General features: G+C 41.9%; 1 protein-coding gene across 2 annotated transcripts in view; it reads right to left on the reverse strand.

Annotated features, from left to right (window-relative positions):
- Positions 1–290: 290 nt before the first annotated feature.
- The window catches only part of ADGRG4 (adhesion G protein-coupled receptor G4), a 153,114-nt gene continuing 132,353 nt past the window's right edge, over positions 291–21,051 (reverse strand). The window contains exons 20-24 of one of the 2 annotated variants that reach the window (XM_077285287.1): positions 14,941–15,037; positions 13,555–13,835; positions 11,313–11,414; positions 3,060–3,227; positions 291–1,533 (exon numbers count right to left, since the gene is read on the reverse strand). In XM_077285287.1, coding sequence (XP_077141402.1) covers positions 1,427–1,533; positions 3,060–3,227; positions 11,313–11,414; positions 13,555–13,835; positions 14,941–15,037 — 755 coding nt within the window. In that variant the 3' untranslated portion in view covers positions 291–1,426. The remainder of the gene's footprint in view (positions 1,534–3,059; positions 3,228–11,312; positions 11,415–13,554; positions 13,836–14,940; positions 15,038–21,051) is intronic. The other variant, XM_077285286.1, reaches the window with a different exon arrangement.

Raw genomic sequence — 21,051 nt, forward strand, 5'->3', positions numbered from 1 at the left:
GGCTATTCTCTAATATCTCAGGTCAGTTAAAAGACGTATTGGCGGTCATTTTAAGGAGACTACTTGAAGCAAGTAAAAAGTAGAAAAAAATATTTGAACAATTAAAAAAATATAAAAAGTTCAAATCGCCCCCCCTTTTTCCCAATTTCAAATAAAACAATAAGAAAAAAAATACGTTTGGTATCGCTGCGTTCAGAAACGCACAATCTATCAAAATATAAACTAAATTAATCCGATCGGTAAATTGCGTAATGAGAAAAAAATCAAAACGCCAGAACTATGTTTTTTTTGGTCGTGCAACATTTTATTAAAATGCAATAACAGGTGATCTAAACATCATATCTACCTCAATATGACATCAATAAAAATGTCAGCTCAGCGTTCAAAAATTAAGCCCTCACCGAGCCCCAGATCACAAAAAAGGAGACACTACAGGTCTCGGAATATGTGACAGTTTTTTGTTTGTTTTTTTTACAAACTTTGGATTTTTTTTCTCCACATAAATAATTTTTTTTTTAGCATTTAGTGAATATGGTGAAAAAAAAACCATCATGGAATTGCACTTTTTTTTTGCAATTGTACTGCACTTGAATTCTTTGTTTTCCATTTTCTAGTAAACTATATGGTAAAATCAATGGTGTTGTTCAAAAGTACAACTTGTCCCACAAAACCAAGCCCTCGTATGGCTGCAGTATATTGAAAAATACAAAAGTTATGGCTCTAGGAAGAAGGAGAGCAAAAAATGAATAATAATGATAAAGTCTAAAAGGCCCCAAAGGGCCAGTGTGAAAATTGCAAGATTTCTTTTTTTTATTTGTAATTCAGATTGGGGGGAAAAAACATTGCCAAAAACGTTTAAAAGTACATGGAACACAAAAATCTGATTTATACAATAGGTCATTTTCTGTTAATCTTTTAGAAGATCCAGAGTGAAGAATGGTACAAAGGGCATCCTTAACTTCAAAGAATCTGGAATGTACGTGTATTAAATTTTTCTTCAATGGACCCGGTGTAAGACACAAGGGCAGAGACACAAATGATATCCATCATTTTGATGAGCAGATTACGACTCTGCGAGGGAGCCTCCGATGCAGATGTGAGCAGAGCCTTAAAGGGCATCTGTCAGTAGGATCAACCCTCCTACGCCGTCTATATGGGCTTGTGGGTCATAGGAAGATGAACAAAACGATACCTTGATATCTGCGATCCAATGAATGACTCCTGAGAAATCCACAGTTTTCTTTAACTACCTATCTACAATACTTTAGTAGAAGATTATAACATATATAATAAATAGTTGGTAGTTATTTTGAGTTATTGAGGATTTCAGATTATTGCACATTGGTTTCATTCAACATACAGTATATACAGATTAGACATTTTATTTTTCCTATAAAATTGAGATCAATAGGACGCCGCAGTAATCTCAGTCCGTTTCATTGCACGTCTGCAGCCAGGATACTCTCCAGCTGTCGGGGTAGACATTTGCATGATATGAAGCCCTGTGAGCTGGGTTGATGAATATTCCGCCTCCTACACAAAGCAAGCATAAGATCCAATTATTCAGGATGTTTATCTCACTCATGGCAGCATAAAATACATTTCCATGACAAGATCACAAAAACTAGTTACCTACGGAGCCAGAATGATATTTTTAAAAGATCACAATCAAGCATTAGGGGTTTCATATTTATTCAGTCCTCCAATGTGAAGACTTAATATTCTTTTTAGCACTTTCTAAGTTATCTTGTCCTTCTACCAGGGAAAAAGATAATGGTGGCATTTGGATAATGGCGGCAATTACAGTGACCATGGGCTTCCAGCCTCCAAAAGACCCCGAATCCCATATAAATCTGCATTGCTACGTGGTCCTAGATTCCTTAGCAATTCATGTGCCGATCAAGGTGGAGAACAGTCTACGGACACGGTAATAGCTGTCATTAGTAATGTCGCCACTGGAATCATTTTTTTGCAAATGGATAATTCAGAAATGAGTAAAATGGACTCTTTTCCACCCGTCAGGAACATAACAGCTCATACTTCCATTTTTTTAGTATAAGGAAGATGCTCTTTATACATATATACTGTTTTTGTAAGGGCTTTATAGCCACAACTGTCATGACAAATTTGTTTTCCAATGTATTTTTCAAATGATACTGGAACCAATTATAGTGGAGCCAATGATACTGGACTTAATGATGCTGGACCCAATGATGCTGGACTCAATAATACTGGACCCAATGATGCTGGACCCAACAATGCTGGACCCAATGATACTGGACTCAGTAATTCTAGACCCAATAATTCTGGACCCAATGATACTGGACCCAATGTTGCTGGACCCAATGATACTGGATCCAATAAAACTGGACACAATAATACTGGACCCAATGATGCTGGACCCAATGATGTTGGATCCAATGATACCGGACTCAATGATACTGGACCCAGTTATACTGGACCCAATTATACTGGACCCAATGATACCGGACCCAACAATACTGAGCCCAATGATACTGGGTCTATTTTTCCAATAATTTTAAACCCAAATGACTTTAAACAGCAGGAATATTACTGCTGGCTGTGCTTTTCTCTCTATGAAAAACTAGACGAGAAAGGCATATGTGCAGAGATTGTTCAGGACTTTCATAGAGATGACCTATCTGGTGTCAAGTGTCTGATCTCAACCAAACCAATATTGACAACCAATCTGGTGTCAGGTGTCGGACCTCCACCAAACCAATGTTGATGACCTATCTTAGGAATAGATAGTCAATATGGAATGTCCTGAACTACATACCCCAACCCATCGGTGGATTCAGAAGTTATTTTGTATCTGCCCATGGTGAGTTAGATGAAGGCCATCACATGGCGATAAATGAATGAATGACCCACGGGGGTTCTTATTTCTGAGACCCTCACTAAGTTCACTAGGTTCCTCCAGCCACAAGGCCACCCTTGACATCTCAGGCATGCATCCTACATACATATTATTTCCAAGAAACCAGTCGCATCTTTTGAGCTCATCACACATTTAGCTAATGTGGCTACCAACTCACCATTTACATGGCTCCCTCCATAAAATGTATCCCTGGAGAAGCTTGATAGACTGGAAGCATTGGAAGTAGAAGCAGTGTTGTTAGACCTTGTCGACTCATACGAATCAGATGGTGACACGTGTATGCGCCCATTATATCGTGCATCCCCATTGCTTAGTCTACTCCAATCTAAAAAAGAAAAGAGTGCATAAAAAATATTAACAATGTACTGAATCAGGTCACGTTTATTGTATACTGTAAGTGCTAATAGCTTGTATAAAACGCCAAATGTCTCGATTCAATAATATGACAAAAATTCAGTCATTTATGGCCACAGACTATAAAAGGCTATCAAAATTTGCCAAAAACACTTTCTCTTATTAAATGTTAATATTCCCACAGATTGAGGTGGTATGTTGCTACCCAGCTTAGAGGAATATTCCATCTGATTGGTGCAGGTTCTACCACTAGCGTCACATCCAATCATTAGTGTGGAGGGTCTGCAGTGATTAGTAAAACTTTTTTAGTTAGAGACATAGGACAGTAGAGCAACAAGGAATACAAAAATATCAGAGAGTTTTACTAGCATTTTGTTTTTACTTTTGCAATGTTAGTGTCCTTTTCTGATGTTTCTTCTCCCATTGGCACAATCCTTATGTTAGATGGGAGAGGGAAACTGCTCACAAAGATGCACTGCAATAAGTTATTTCCCCTGCTATGGTGTAGCAAGGAAAATATATGACCAGCAACAGTTCCACTGCCAGAACAGTGGATCACCAGGGGTGTCTAAAAAAAGGCTCTGCTGATCCCCAGGCCTGCTATGAATTTGAGATGCGTCGTGTTGAAAGACAGAGATTTGTTATTTTGATCACAGATGGCAATAGGTACATATGTACCTATTGCCATCTGTGATCAAAATAACAAATGCAAGTCATCTAGTGACTTTCAAGTGAGTTTCATGAATTTTACTATATTTGTTTCAGCATAATGTTCTTTCCATTGCATTTGTCTTTTGCCAAACTGATCTCTCTTTATCACTGACATTTTGGGAGTGATTCATCAAAGTGGTTATGCTAAAACGGTTTGAAAAGGGTCACAATTTTTGAGCAAGGAGGATTCGTGGACATTTCAAGGTTACACACCTGTTTGACACAGTTCCTCCAAAATGGGTGAGCTGGGGAGGAACAGAGACAGGACAAGGCAAGGCTACATCCGTCCTCATTTTAAAATGCGCGCGTGTCCAGCCTCCTGTGACGTCACGGCTTGTGATTGGTCGCGTCGCCCATGTGACCGCGACGCGACCAATCACAAAGCCGGAACGTAATTTTAAAATACTGAATGCCTAGAAGGACCTGAAAATTACGTCACGGCTTGCTGTGATTGGTCGCGTCGCGGCCACATGGGCGGCACGCGACCAATCAGAAGCCGTGACGTCACGGAAGGAAGGAAAAGCGCGCATTTTAAGCAAACAACGCTGTCGGTTCCCTCGGTGAGGTCCAGGCTGCGTCGGAGAGGTGAGTATAGCAATATTTTTTATTTTAATTCTTTATTTTACACATTAATGTTGTTTCGATACCGATACCCGATACCACAAAAGTATCGGATCTCGGTATCGGAATTCCGATACAGCAAATATCGGCCGATACCCGATACTTGCGGTATCGGAATGCTCAACACTAGTGATAAACAGTTACGTCCATAAATATTGGGCCAATTCTTAGATAAGGATTGTTTTATTGTCCTGTGATTAGGGTTTCTGTTGTGATGACCCCACATGCCTGATGAAGAGACGTATGTAGTCTCGAAAGCTTGCAATTTGTTACCATCTTTTCAATTAGCCATTAAAAGGTATCAACCACTGAGGACTCTCAATTCTAAATATTTTTCTATCTACTGGCTAACACGGTACCAAGATATATTTCTTTCCTGATGCAAACATAACACTATCTGTAAAAAAAAGCTGAAGTTGAAAAGAGGATGGCTTCTACAAATGGATATGACCCTAAACACACGTCAAAATCCACAATAGACAACCTCAAAAGTTGAAAGCTGATGGTTTTACAATGGCACACACTGTCCCCTGATATGAACATCATTGAAAATCTGTGGCTAGACCTCTGACTAGAATTGAAAGACTGTTGTCTGGCTACAAAATGTATTTACAAGCTGTGATACTTTCAAAAGGGGGTGCTGCTAGCTAATATCCAGGCAGGATTTCCTTTTTGTAATTTTTAAAATGTAAAAGATGAAAATGTATATATATGAGTCTCATACATACATACCACCAGTTATGGTGGAGTTTTCTTTTTCCGGCTGCCATATCCCCTGATGAGTCCCGGTGGGATGAAACGCATTGGGAGGTGGTCCCAGCCGGAATGGCATCTATTTTCTCCTGATTTGGATGGGAGGTGGTCCCTGGCCTGAATGGCAATTTTTCCTCTGAATTGGATTATGGTGTAAAGCCTTCAGCTCAACAGGAGAATTTATGAATACTGTGGAGATCTTATTTCTGATTGGATGGGTGAGATTGTTGCTATTCCCTACTATTGATCTCCATTGTACATTTGGGGCAAAGTGAGTGACGTGTCACTTCTACATACAGATCACTCTGGCCCTAATGGTTTATTTTTGTCTATTCTTTGCTACAGTGCCGGTATTACTGATGTTGATGGCTTTATGATAGACAGTCTTTTTTCTTACTCAACTATTTTGGTTCATATGTAAGAGTCTTGTTCAGGGATATTGACTTTTATGGTTGTGTCCGTATATTATTATTATTATTATTATTATTATTAACCCCTTAACGACCGCCGATACACCTTTTAACGGCGGCCGCTAAAGGTACTTAAACCACAGCACCGTTAATTAACGGCGCTGTGGAAAAAGTGAATAGCGCCCCCCAGAGTCGGATTTTCTCTGGGGTCTCGGTTGCCGAGGGTAGCCGAGACCCCAGAGAACATGATTCGGGGGGTTTTTACCGACCCCCGAGTTGCGATCGCCGGTAATTAACCGTTTACCGGCGGTCGCAACAAAAAAAAAATGCAATTTGCCATTTAATTTCTCTGTCCTCCGATGTGATCGCACATCGGAGGACAGAGAAATAGGGTCCCCGATGGCCCCCAATAGCCCCCCAATACTCACCTATCTCCCCCGGTGCTCCTCGTGGGCGCCGCCATCTTTTTTCCGGGGAAAGAATGGCGGGCGCACGTGCAATGCGCCCGCCGCCCGGCACCCGGAAGATCTTTGGGGTCTCGGCTGCCGGAGGTAGCCGAGACCCCAAAGAACATGATCGGGGTCGGTTTGCACCGACCCATGTTTTGCGATCGCCGGTAATTAACAGTTTACCGGCGACCGCAAAAAAAAAAAAAAAAGCGATCTGTAATTCTCTGTCCTCTGATGTGATCGCACATCAGAGGACAGAGAAATAGGGGGATTCGGGGACCCTATCATACTCACCCGGTGTCCCTGGGTCCTCTTCCGTCTCCTCCTGCCGGCCGGCTTTCTTCTCATGGCGGGCGCATGCGCAGTGCGCCCGCCATCTGCTGCCATCTGCCGGCCGTCAGGAGAGACGAGTTGGGGCTAAAATTAGGGTTAGGGTTAGGGTTGGGGCTAAATTTAGGGTTAGGGTTAGGGCTAGGGTTAGGGTTAGGGTTAGGGTTGGGGCTAAATTTAGGGTTATGGTTAGGGTTAGGGTTAGGCTACTTTCACTAGCGTTTTTTGGCTTCCGTCGCAATGCGTCGTTGGAGAAAAAACGCATCCTGCAAAAGTGCTTGCAGGATGCGTTTTTTCTCCATTGGCTTGCATTAGCGACGCATTGCGACGGATTGCCACACGTCGCATCCGTCGTGCGACGGATGCGTCGTGCTTTGGCGGACCGTCGGCACAAAAAAAAGCTACATGTAACTTTTTTTGTGCGACGTGTCCGCCATTTCCGCCCCCGCCTCCCCGAACCTCATAATGGGGCAGCGGATGCGTTGAAAAAACAGCATCCGCTGCACCCGTTGTGCGGCGCTTACAACGCTAGCGTCGGTACGTCGGCCCGACACACTGCGATGGGCCGAGTACGACGCTAGTGTGAATGTAGCCTTAGGCTTCTTTCACACTTGCGTCGGTACGGGGCAGTCGCAATGCGTCGGCCCGACATTTCGACGCACGTTGTGAAAATTGTGCACAACGTGGGCAGCGGATGCAGTTTTTCAACGCATCCGCTGCCCAGTCTATGTCCTGGGGAGGAGGGGGCAGAGTTACGGCCACGCATGCGCGGAAATGGCGGACGCGACGTACAAAAAAAAGGTTACATTGAACTTTTTTTGTGACGACGGGGCTAAAGTTATAGGTAGGGTTGGGGCTAAAGTTAGGGTTAGGGTTGGGGCTAAAGTTAGGGTTAGAGTTGGGATTAGGGTTAGGGTTTGGATTAGGGTTGGAATTAGGGTTACATTTGGGATTAAGGTTGGGATTAGGGTTACGTTTGGGATTAGGGTTGGGATTAACGTTAGGGTTGGGATTAGGGTTGGGATTAGGGTTAGGGGTGTGTGGGATTTAGGGTTTTGATTAGGGTTATGGTTAGGGTTGAGATTAGGGCTGTTTTGGGGTTAGGGTTGTGATTATCGTTAGGGTTGTGATTAGGATTATGGATCGGGTTGAGATTAGGGTTAGGGGTGTGTTGGAGTTAGGGTTGGAGTTATAATTTGGGGGTTTCCACTGTTTAGGTACATCAGGGGGTCTCCAAACACGACAGCCAATTTTGCGCTAAAAAAGTCAAATGGTTCTCCCACCCTTCTGAGCTCTGCCGTGCGCCCAAACAGTGGTTTACCCCCACATATGGGGGTTTCTACTGTTTAGGTACATCAGGGGCTCTGCAAACGCAACATAACACCCACAGACAATTCTATCAAAGTCTGAATTCCAAAATGGCGCTCCTTCTTTTCCGAGCTCTGCCGTGTGCCAAAACAGTGGTTTACCCCCACATATGGGGTACCAGCATACTCAGGACAAATTGGAGAACAAATATTAGCATCCAATTTCTCTTGTTACCCTTGATAAAATAAAAACTTGGGGGCTAAAAAATCTTTTTTGTGGAAAAAAAAAATATTTTCTATTTTCACTACTCTGCATTATAAACTTCTGTGAAGCACTTGGGCATTCAAAGTTCTCACCACATATCTAGATAAGTTCCATGGGGGGGTCTAGTTTTCAAAATGGGGTCACTTGTGGGGGGTTTCTACTGTTTAGGTACATCAGTGGCTCTGCAAACGCAACATAACGCCCGCAGACCATTCTATCAAAGCCTGCATTTCAAAATGGCGCTCCTTCCCTTCCGAGCTCTGCCGAGCGCCCAAACAGTGGTTTACCCCCACATATTGGGTACCAGCATACTCAGGACAAATTGGACAACAACTTTTGGGGTCCAATTTCTCTTGTTACCCTTGTGAAAATAAAAATTTGGGGGCTAAAAAAATCTTTTTTGTGGGAAAAAAAATTTTATTTTATTTTCACTACTCTGCATTATAAACTTCTGTGAAGCACTTGGGCATTCAAAGTTCTCACCACATATCTAGATAAGTTCCTTGGGGGGTCTATTTTCCAAAATGGGGTCACTTGTTGGGGGTTTCTACTGTTTAGGTACATTAGGGGTCTGCAAACGCAACATAACGCCCGCAGACAATTCTATCAAAGTCTGCATTCCAAAATGGCGCTCCTTCCCTTCCGAGCTCTGCCGTGCGCCCAAACAGTGGTTTACCCCCACATATGGGGTACCAGCATACTCAGGACAAATTGGACAACAACTTTTGGGGTCCAATTTCTCTTGTTACCCTTGTGAAAATAAAAACTTGGGGGCTAAAAAATCTTTATTGTTAAAAAATATATTTTTTATTTTCACGACTCTGCATTATAAACTTCTGTGATGCACTTGGGCATTCAAAGTTCTCACTACACATCTAGATAAGTTCCATGGGGGGGTCTAGTTTCCAAAATGGGGTCACTTTTGGGGGGTTTCCACTGTTTAGACACATTAGGGGCTCTCCAAACGCGACATGGCGTCCGATCTCAATTCCAGTCAATTTTGCATTGAAAAGTCAAATGGCGCTCCTTTGCTTCCAAGCTCAGCCATGCGCCGAAACAGTGGTTTACCCCCACATATGGGGTGTCGGCGTACTCAAGGCAAATTGTACAACAACTTCTGGGGTCCATTTTCTCCTGTTACCCTTGGTAAAATAAAAATTTGGAGGCAAAAAGATCATTTTTGTAGAAAAAATGCGATTTTTTTATTTTCACAACTCTACGTCATAAACTTCTGTGAAGCACCTGGGGGTTTAAAGTGCTCACCACACATCTAGATAAGTTCCTTAAGGGGTCTAGTTTCCAAAATAGTGTCATTTGTGGGGGGTCTCCACTGTTTAGGCACATCAGCGGTTCTCCAAACGTGACATGGCGTCCGATCTCAATTCCAGCCAATTCTACATTGAAAAAGTCAAACGGTGCTCCTTCACTTCCAAGCTCTGCGGTGCGCCCAAACAGTGGTTTACCTACACATATGGGGTATCGACGTACTCAGGAGAAATTGCACAACAACTTTTGTGCTCTAATTTCTCCTGTTACCCTTGTGAAATTAAGAATTTGTGGGCGAAAAAATCATTTTTGTGAAAACAAATGCGATTTTTTATTTTCACGGCTCTACGTTATAAACTTCTGTGAAGCACTTGGGGGTTCAAAGTGCTCACCACACATCAAGATAAGTTCCTTAAGGGGTCTAGTTTCCAAAATGGTGTCATTTGTGGGGGGTTTCCACTGTTTAGGCACATTAGGGGCTCTCCAAACGCGACATGGCGTCCGATCTCAATTCCAGCCAATTCTGCATTGAAACAGTCAAACGGTGCTCCTTCTCTTCCAAGCTCTGCGGTGCGCCCAAACAGTGGTTTACCTCCACATATGGGGTATCGGCGTACTCAGGAAAAATTGCACAACAAAATTTATGGTTAAATTTCTGTTTTTACACTTGTCAAAATTAAAAAAAATGGTTCTGAAGTAAAATGTTTGCAAAAAAAAGTTAAATGTTCATTTTTTTCTTCCACATTGTTTCAGTTCCTGTGAAGTACGTAAAAGGTTAATAAACTTCTTGAATGTGGTTTTGAGCAGCTTGAGGGGTGCAGTTTTTAGAATGTTGTCACACTTGGTTATTTTCTATCATATAGACCCCTCAAAATGACTTCAAAGGTGATGTGGTCCCTAAAAAAAACATGGTGTTGTAAAAATGAGAAATTGCTGGTCAACTTTTAACCCTTATAACTCCCTAACAAAAAAAAAAATTGTTTCCAAAATTGTGCTGATGTAAAGTAGACATGTGGGAAATGTTATTTATTAACTATTTTTTGTGAAATATCTCTCTGATTTAAGGGCATAAAAATACAAAGTTTAAAAATTGCAAAATTTTAAAAATTTTCGCCATATTTCCATTTTTTTCATAAATAATCGCAAGTAATATCGAAGAAATGTTACCACTAACTTGAAGTACAATATGTCACGAAAAAACAATCTCAGAATCAGCGGGATCCGATAAAGCATTCCAGAGTTTTAACCTCTTAAAGTGACAGTGGTCAGAATTGTAAAAACTGGCTCGGTCATTAAGTACCAAATTGGCTCTGTCACTAAGGGGTTAAATGTTAAGTTTTGAAGGTCCCTAATTTTGCTAATTTTGAACAATAAAATCTTGAAGTTCCCCATCGATGGATAAATATAAAAGTTACAAGTATCAGAAAATGGCAACGCAATCCAATTTTTGTAAAGTTCAGAATTTTTTTTAACCACTAAAATATATTTAAAAACCCTATAAGTTTGATATTGCTTTAATCATACTGACCTAAAGAATCAAAAATTAATTCCAAAAAACAATGGCGAAAATGTGCTTGTTTTTTTAGCATTTAAATGCACTTGCAATTTTTTTCCTACTTTTCAGTACATTGTATGGTAAAATGAAAAGCGTCATTCAAAACTTCAAAACTACCGTATAAATTGTCCCCAAAAGACAAGTTCTCATGTGGCTATGTTGACGAAAAAATAAAAGTTATGACTCCCGAAAGAAAGGGAGGAAAAAAATAAAAGCGTTAAATCTAAAGAACGTCAACTCATTATAGGGTTATTTGTGATTTATTTTAAAAAGCACAAAGAAAAACAATCAAAAAGTCCATTGAAAGAGTTACCCCAGAAAAAAGCAAAAATGTGACTCAATCACACATGACAGATTTTAAAATAGTATTACGGTAAAAGTAACCGCACCTGAATAATTGTCAATTCTACACTTGCCACAGCAAAGGTACATCCTCCAATGTCTTCTTACATTCTCCTTAATTAGACAGTGGAACACAAAAATAAAAAATCCTAACATGGAAGAAAAATTAAGAATGTAATATTTATTGCATTTAATGTCTCTTTATTGTCATATTTAAGGCATGTGCCATTACAAAAGTGTTCACTACATAGTAGTATGTACATTTATGATTTTTAAGAGTTAATCCAGCACTACACTAAGAACATTTGCACTATCACTTCTAATTAAGTAATATTTTTAAACATCTTTCAGCTGAAAAAAGTTTCAGCCAACTTACGGTAATTTCAAAGGATGGCGGTCTGTGATCAATTAGCTAAAATAATCGTTTTGATTGAAACTGTACCCATTAATCAACTTTAGTCTAAAATATATGGGTACGTTATGATGAACTAATAAAAAAAAGAATCAAAATAAAAGATAGGACAAAGAAAAAAGTTATACAATACAAATATGCATGGAATACGGTAAATCAAATAATCTTTTTAATATTCTATTGGGCCCTCACTTTCCTTTCATCCCTCGTTCCCTTTCCCATTTGTATCCTGGTACAAACCTTTCCTCTTCCCCCATTTTTTTTTGTATGTTAATGTCATAATTAGTGTTGAGCGATACCGTCCGATACTTGAAAGTATCGGTATCGGAAAGTATCGGCCGATACCGTCACAGTATCGGAATCCAATCCGATACCGATACCCGATACCAATACAAGTCAATGGGACTCATGTATCGGACGGTATCCCTGATGGTTCCCAGGGTCTGAAGGAGAGGAAACTCTCCTTCAGGCCCTGGGAACCATATAAATGTGTAAAAGAAAGAATTAAAATAAAAAATATCGCTATACTCACCTGTCCGACGCAGCCGGGACTTCAGCGAGGGAACCGGCAGCGTTGTTTGTTTAAAAATCGCGCTATTACTTGGTTACGTGAATTCCCGGCTTGTGATTGGTCAGGTCGGCCATGTTGCCGGGACGCGGACCAATCACAGCAAGCCGTGACGAAATTACGTCACGGCTTGCTGTGATTGGTCCGCGTCCCGGCAATATGGCCGCCCTGACCAATCACAAGCCGGGACGTCACGGGAGGCTGGACACGCGCTCATTTTAAAATGGGCGCGTGTCCAGCCTCCCGTGACGTCACGGCTTGTGATTGGTTGCGCCGCGATCAACCAATCACAAGCCGGGAGGCTGGACGCGCTCATTTTGAAATGGGCGCGTGTCCAGCCTCCCGTGACGTCACGGCTTGTGATTGGTTGCGCCGCGATCAACCAATCACAAGCCGGGAGGCTGGACGCGCTCATTTTGAAATGGGCGCGTGTCCAGCCTCCCGTGACGTCACGGCTTGTGATTGGTTGCGCCGCGATCAACCAATCACAAGCCGGGAGGCTGGACGCGCTCATTTTGAAATGGGCGCGTGTCCAGCCTCCCGGCTTGTGATTGGTTGACCGCGACGCAACCAATCACAAGCCGTGACGTCACGGGAGGCTGGACACGCGCCCTTTTTAAAATGAGCGCGTTTCCAGCCTCCCGTGACGTCACGGCTTGTGATTGGTTAATGGCGGCCATGTTGCCGGGACGCGGACCAATCACAGCAAGCCGTGACGTATTTTCGTCACGGCTTGCTGTGATTGGTCCGCGGCCCGGCAACATGGCCGCCCTGACCAATCACAAGCCGGGACTTCGCGTAACCATGTAAAAGCGGGAATTTTAAACAAACAACGCTGCCGGTTCCTGCGCTGAGGTCCCGGCTGCGTCGGACAGGTGAGTATAGCGATATTTTTTATTTTAATTCTCTATTTTACACATTTTAACATTAATGTTGTTCCGATACCCGATACCCGATACCACAAGAGTATCGGAATCCCGGTATCGGAATTCCGATACAGCAAGTATCGGCCGATACCCGATACTTGCAGCATCGGAATGCTCAACACTAGTCATAATAGTAAAAGAAAACAAAGAAAATAAAAAAAGAAAAATAATAAAATAGAACACAACAGCATTAGCAAATTAATTAATTCAACACAAGGTTCCAATGCAAAGCATCCTTATGACGAATTTAAAAGGGAATATGTCCTATAGCTTGTTAAATATTACAGATACTTCCTTATGTAAACGCATGTAATTAATTGTTAAATTTACATTTATTTTGTGATCTTTGTATTTTTTTAGTTAAAAATATTTGCAGCACGTACCTAGTAATGTATTAAAAATAACAAATAGATATGAAAAGGCGACTCGTACAGGACCCCAGGCCAGGAAGATAAAACCCCAGGTTAGTCCAAGTAAGAGGCCGAGACTGAGAGTACTTTTAATGTCATGCAGGAAGAGCGTCTTCCAATCCTTTGTCCGGGTAGACTTTAGGGTCTTGATTTGTACAAGTACAACGATGAACATAGAAATGTTGAGAATGAAGATCAATCCGAAATAGCATACAACAGCCGTGTAAAACACTGTATCGTTCCTTATCCAACAGCTGCAAAAATAATTGATATTTGTAAACGGAAAACAAAAATGTAGTAAAATCACAGCTTTGCATTTACTCAAAGTTTTTTAAGCAAATATCCTATTTTTTGTGGAAAACTTAAATGAGTAGCTGAAATTTTCGAAAACGTTTGATCATTGGGAGTACTTGTGACAGAATTCCTACCGATTGCTGAAACAACAGAGTAGAAGTACTCAGCCGAGGGACACTAAACCAGGTTAAGATGATTTTTAGTACATTTAGTTTGAAAGAGGAGAGAAGCAGCAGGAATATGATCCTGTCCCTGTATTCAGTACCTGTTCTAGATAATATTTTATAACTTCCTTTGATTATCATTTAAACAATTTATATCTATATATCTAGCTTTAATAACTCTGTGCTTTGTATTAGATTTATGGGTCTAGTTCAAAAAAGCATGGAGACAGGATGTTGGTTTACCGAAACTACTGAGAATTGCTGAAAACGTTGAGACCCGGGTTACACTGGGTATTCGGGGTAGTTACCAAAATCAATGATTCACAGCCTTTATGCTGATAACATCTGTGAGTACAATAAAACCCTTATGTTCGGGTCATATAAAGCTTTGCACATCAACTGATACTGTTGTGTGTGTTGTCTCCGACTGATTGCCGCCCTGATTTGAACAACATCGGCAACGTGTTCGAGGTCCTTGGTGTCTACCCTAATGCTCTTCCACAACACTGTGCATGACTCCAGGAGGAGAAAAACCATAGCGTATCACTTCACCTGTCCATTATCTACTGTTTAAAGGAAAGATGAAATTTGTAAACTTCATAGAGCATGCTTTCTTTCTAACTCTCACATACTGGGGACCTTAGAAAAAGAGAGAGCGTGAAATACTTGCTCATGTAGTCACTCCTTTGTGCCTACACAGGCAATGGCCCAGATGTTTAGCGCATTCGATGCTGTGATCAAAAAAAAAATTAACTTACACAGTGTTTAAAAATAATTAAAAAAGAGTGAAAAATAAATATAATTGGCATCAGCACTATTGTTACAATCTATACTATAAAATGTATGTGTTATTATTTGCAAAAGCAAAACATTATTCAGAGTAAAGCCGATTAATACTTACAATACAGCAGGGTTCTCTAACTTCTTGTCCTCATACATGTCTCCATAAAAATGAACATTAGCAGAGAGTAATGCAGCAACAACAACTAGAGGGATTCCTGTATCAGAAACATATAACAAATGAATTATTTGATCATGTGGACAGAATAAACTGTTCAGAATAAACTGCTATTGTTCCGGGATTAAAGGTAGAACATCTACAGTATTGTGAAAAAGATTTACACAGGTTTCGAAAAAAAGCTGCAAAGTAGGAATGTTTTCATAAATAGCAATGATACTAGATTATTTTATCAATTAACAAAATGTAAATTGAATGAAAAAAAAAATCTATATCAATATTAGGTGTGACCGCCATTTGCTTTCAAAACAGCATCAATTCTTCTCTTTACACTCGCACACACAGTTTTTGAAAGAAAGGGAGGTTGTTCCAAACATCTTGGAGAACTGACCACAGATCTTCTGTGGATGTCGCTTGTGCAGATCCTCCTGTCTCTACATATAATCCCGGACAGACTCCATGGTGTTGAGATCAGGGCCCTGTGGGGTCATATCACGTCCAGCTAGTTAATTACCCTTTCAGGATACAGCCAATTTTCGTTTTTCCATTTTCATTTTTTTCCTACCCTTTTTCAAATAGCCATAACCTTTTAATTTTTATTTCAACAAACGTATGTGGGCTCGTTTTTTGCTGGATGAGTTAAAGTTTTGGCTGATATTATTTATTTTACCATATAAAGTAAGAAAAAATGGCAAAAAAAAATCCAAGTGTGGTGAAATGGTGGGGAAAAAAATGCAATTCCTCCATTGTTTTTCAGGTTTTATTTTTGGGGCAGTCAATGTCCAGTTAAAATTACCTGAAAACATGATTCTCCAGATCAGTACCATTTAGTAGATGCCAAACAAGGATAGTTTTTTTTACTATTTTGCTTGGCTTAAAAATTGAACTGAAAAAAAATGTGGTTTGTGTCTTAATTTTTTGAGATCCGAAAATTTTTTATTTTTCCATCAATTGAGTTGTGTGAGGGCTTGTTTTTGTGTAATGTTCTGATGTTTTTATTTACACAATTTTAGGTTACATATTGCGTTTTAATTGCATTTTGATTTTTTCACTTTACAGTATTTACCAATCAGGATAATTTTATACTTTGATAGATTGAATGCTGTGATGCCAAATAGTTATATATTTTTTATTTTTGACATTTTTTTTATATTTAATTGGGAAAAATGAGGGATAAGTCACATTTTTATGTTTTTTATTTGTTTTTTTTAATATATTTTTAAAACCTTTATATTTCTCACTTTTTTGTCCCTTTAGGGTATTCAACCTGCAATTGTTTACTATAAAAAACAATACTACAGCATTACGGTATATTTTAGAAATCAGTGTCTTGATGCTCGTTACTACAACAGTGGGAAAAGATTGCCAATTCCAGATGTACCATGCTGATATAGACTACTACCCTAAAAAAACTGAATGCTGTCATAAATTCAAAAGGTACTCTATTTTTCAGACTATGATGCACTTTCTTCCCCCAAATTTGGGATTAAAATGGGGTGGTGTTATGTAGTCCGGTCTCAACGACGAGCCTGAGCACCGATATTTTCTTGAAGCCCAGGGCCCACAGCCTCTTACCGCCAGAACACCCCCTTCTTCCAGTCCAGGCCCTGTAGCATCGCCCCACTCCTGCCACCGGCTTCCTGCAGCAGCAACCCTGCCCCCTATGACTTTGCTCCACCGTCCCCCTGGTGTCAGGACTCTGAACATTTTTTATTACCTTTTTGTGCATTACTGCCCTTTTCCAAGATGGCGTCTTTGGTCTCATGTGCACTGGGTCTTCCTGCTATAAAACTCCACCCCAGCCTTCAGTCTGTGCTAGAGTATTCTGCCTTGTATCCAGCTCCTGACCTCTGGTGACTCCCTGGCTATATACCTGCTCCTGTGAACCTGTGGGGTTATCCTGCTACTCTGCTCTGAGTTCCTGCTGCATACACCAGTTCCAGTAATCCTCCTTCATCTGCTGCTCGGGTTTACTTCCATCTGCATTTGCTGGACATGTAAGCTGTTGCTGCTCTGCAAGAACCTGAGTGTCATGATCTCTGCAGGCAGAGATCATAGCAAGCCTATAGAGGGACAAGCTCTCGGAAGATGGAACTATACTGACCATGAACTAAGCCTGCCGCGCAACTAGAAATAGCCAGGTAGCATTTCCAATTTATCGCTAGATGCCCAGCTCTGGCCTAAGACCTAAATAGCTAGCAGAGGGAAATATAAGACATGGCTCACCTCTAGAGAAATATTCCAAAGAAGACAGTAGCCCCCCACATATAATGACGGTGAGTTCAGATGAAACAACAAACGCAGCAGGAAAATAGTCTTAGCAAATTTGAGGTCCGCTTACTAGATAGCAGAAAAATACTAACAAAACACCATCCAGAGATTACCTTAAACTCTGGCATTAACTCATAACGCCAGAGTAGCAATCCCTGATCGACGAGAGCTTTCCAGACACAGTAACAAAACTTCAGCTGCGAACTGGAACAAATAGGCAAAACAAAACATGGACAAAAGTCCAACTTATCAGTAGTTGTCTAGAAGCAGGAACAAGCACTGAGAGGCATCAGATAACATTGTTGACCGGCAAGAAACCACCAGAGAAATGAGCTTAAATAGCGACACCCACTACTGATGGAATCAGGTGAAACAGGAAAGAGGATGACAAGTCCAATTCCACAAGCGGCCACCGGGGGAGCCCAGAATCCAAATTCACAACAGTACCCCCCCCTCAAGGAGGGGGCACCGAACCCTCACCAGATCCACCAGGGCGACCAGGATGAGCCCTATGGAAGGCACGAACAAGATCAGAAGCATGAACATCAGATGCATTGACCCAAGAATTATCCTCCTGGCCGTAACCCTTCCAGTTGACCAGATACTGGAGTTTCCGTCTGGAAACACGAGAGTCCAAAATTTTCTCCACAACGTACTCCAACTCACCCTCAACCAACACCGGAGCAGGAGGCTCAACAGAAGGTACAACAGGTACCTCATACCTGCGCAATAACGACCGATGAAAAACGTTATGAATGGAAAAGGACGCAGGGAGGTCCAAACGGAAAGAAACAGGATTAAGAATCTCCAATATTCTATAAGGGCCGATGAACCGAGGTTTAAACTTAGGAGAAGAGACCCTCATAGGGACAAAACGAGAAGACAGCCACACTAAATCTCCAACACAAAGCCGAGAACCAACACGACGATGACGGTTGGCAAAACGCTGAGTCTTCTCCTGTGACAACTTCAAATTGTCCATAACCTGCCCCCAGATGTGATGCAATCTCTCCACCACCGCATCTACTCCAGGACAATCCGAGGATTCCACCTGACCGGAGGAAAATCGAGGGTGAAACCCCGAATTACAGAAAAACGGGGACACCAAGGTGGAAGAACTGGCCCGATTATTGAGGGCGAACTCTGCCAATGGCAAAAAAGCAACCCAATCATCCTGGTCAGCAGAGACAAAACACCTCAGATATGTCTCAAGGGTCTGATTAGTCCGCTCGGTCTGGCCATTAGTCTGAGGGTGAAAAGCAGATGAAAAAGACAAATCTATGCCCATCCTAGCACAGAATGCCCGCCAAAATCTAGACACAAATTGGGTACCTCTGTCAGAAACAATATTCTCAGGAATACCGTGCAATCGGACAACATTCTGAAAAAACAGAGGAACCAACTCAGAAGAAGAAGGCAACTTGGGCAGAGGAACCAAATGGACCATTTTAGAGAAACGGTCACAGACCACCCAGATGACAGACATCTTCTGGGAAACAGGCAGATCTGAAATAAAATCCATCGAGATGTGTGTCCAAGGCCTCTTAGGAATAGGCAAGGGCAACAGCAGTCCGCTAGCCCGAGAACTACAAGACTTGGCCCGAGCACAAACGTCACATGACTGCACAAAGACTCGCACATCTCGTGACAGAGAAGGCCACCAGAAGGATCTTGCCACCAAATCCCTGGTACCAAAAATTCCGGGATGACCTGCCAATGCAGAAGAATGTACCTCAGAGATGACTCTGCTGGTCCAATCATCCGGAACAAACAGTCTATCAGGCGGACAACGATCCGGTCTATCCGCCTGAAACTCTTGCAAGGACCGCCGCAGATCAGGAGAAACGGCCGACAAAATTACTCCCTCCCTAAGGATACCTGTGGGTTCAGAATTACCAGGAGAGTCCGGGTCAAAACTCCTAGAAAGGGCATCTGCCTTAACATTCTTAGAACCCGGTAGGTATGACACCACAAAATTAAAGCGAGAAAAAAATAAAGACCAGCGCGCCTGTCTAGGATTCAGGCGTCTGGCAGTCTCAAGATAAATCAAATTTTTGTGGTCAGTCAATACCACCACCTGATGCCTAGCCCCCTCGAGCCAATGGCGCCACTCCTCAAACGCCCACTTCATGGCCAAAAGCTCCCGATTCCCAACATCATAATTCCGCTCTGCGGGCGAAAACCTGCGAGAAAAGAAGGCACAAGGCCTAATGACGGAGCAGTCGGAACCTCTCTGCGACAACACCGCCCCAGCTCCGATCTCCGAAGCGTCAACCTCAACCCGAAAAGGCAGATTCACATCAGGCTGACGCAACACAGGGGCAGAGGCAAAACGGCGCTTAAGCTCCTGAAAGGCCTCTACAGCATGAGGGGACCAATTAGCAACATCAGCGCCTTGTCTGGTCAAATCAGTCAGTGGTTTAACGACATCCGAAAAACCAGCAATAAATCGGCGGTAAAAGTTGGCAAAGCCCAAAAATCTCTGAAGACCCTTAAGAGAGGAGGGCTGAGTCCAGTCACAAATAGCTTGCACCTTGACGGGATCCATCTCAATGGAAGAGGGAGAAAAAATATACCCCAAAAAGGAAATTTTCTGGACCCCAAAAACGCACTTAGACCCCTTCACACATAAAGAATTAGACCGCAGAACCTGAAAAACTCTCCTGACCTGCTGGACATGAGAGTCCCAGTCATCAGAAAAAATCAGAATATCATCCAGATATATTATCATAAATTTATCCAGAAAATCGCGGAAAATATCATGCATAAAAGACTGGAAAACTGAAGGGGCATTAGAAAGACCAAAAGGCATGACCAAATACTCAAAGTGGCCCTCGGGCGTATTAAATGCGGTCTTCCACTCATCCCCCTGCCTGATCCGCACCAAATTATACGCCCCACGAAGATCAATTTTAGAGAACCACTTAGCACCCTCTATACGAGCAAACAAATCAGTAAGCAATGGCAATGGGTATTGATACTTAACAGTGATCTTATTCAGAAGCCGATAATCAATACATGGTCTCAAAGAGCCGTCTTTTTTTGAGACAAAGAAAAACCCAGCTCCCAAGGGAGAAGAAGATGGACGAATATGTCCCTTTTCCAAAGACTCCTTTATATATTCCCGCATAGCAGCATGTTCCGGCACAGACAAATTAAACAAACGACCCTTTGGATATTTACAACCCGGTATCAAATCTATGGCACAATCGCACTCACGGTGCGGAGGTAACGACCCAAGCTTGGGTTCGTCAAAGACGTCTTGATAATCAGAGAGGAACTCAGGGACTTCAGAGGGAATGGACGACGAAATAGAAACCAAAGGTACGTCCCCATGAATACCCTTACATCCCCAGCTCAACACAGACATAGCTCTCCAGTCCAAGACTGGGTTGTGAGACTGCAACCATGGCAATCCCAGTACCAAATCGTCATGTAAATTATACAGCACCAGGAAACGAATAATCTCCTGGTGATCCGGATTGATACGCATGGTTACTTGTGTCCAGTATTGTGGTTTATTATTAGCCAATGGGGTGGAGTCAATCCCCTTCAGAGGAATAAGAGTCTCCAAAGGCTCTAAATCAAAACCACAACGATTGGCGAAGGACCAATCCATAAGACTCAGAGCGGCGCCAGAGTCAACATAGGCGTCCGTGGCAATGGATGACAAAGAGCAAATCAGGGTTACAGACAAAATAAACTTAGACTGAATGGTGCCAATGGAAACAGACTTATCAAGCTTCTTTGTACGCCTAGAGCATGCCGATATAACATGAGTAG

Source organism: Ranitomeya variabilis, chromosome 2, assembly GCF_051348905.1.
Source record: "Ranitomeya variabilis isolate aRanVar5 chromosome 2, aRanVar5.hap1, whole genome shotgun sequence".
Classification (NCBI taxonomy): Eukaryota; Metazoa; Chordata; class Amphibia; order Anura; family Dendrobatidae; genus Ranitomeya; species Ranitomeya variabilis.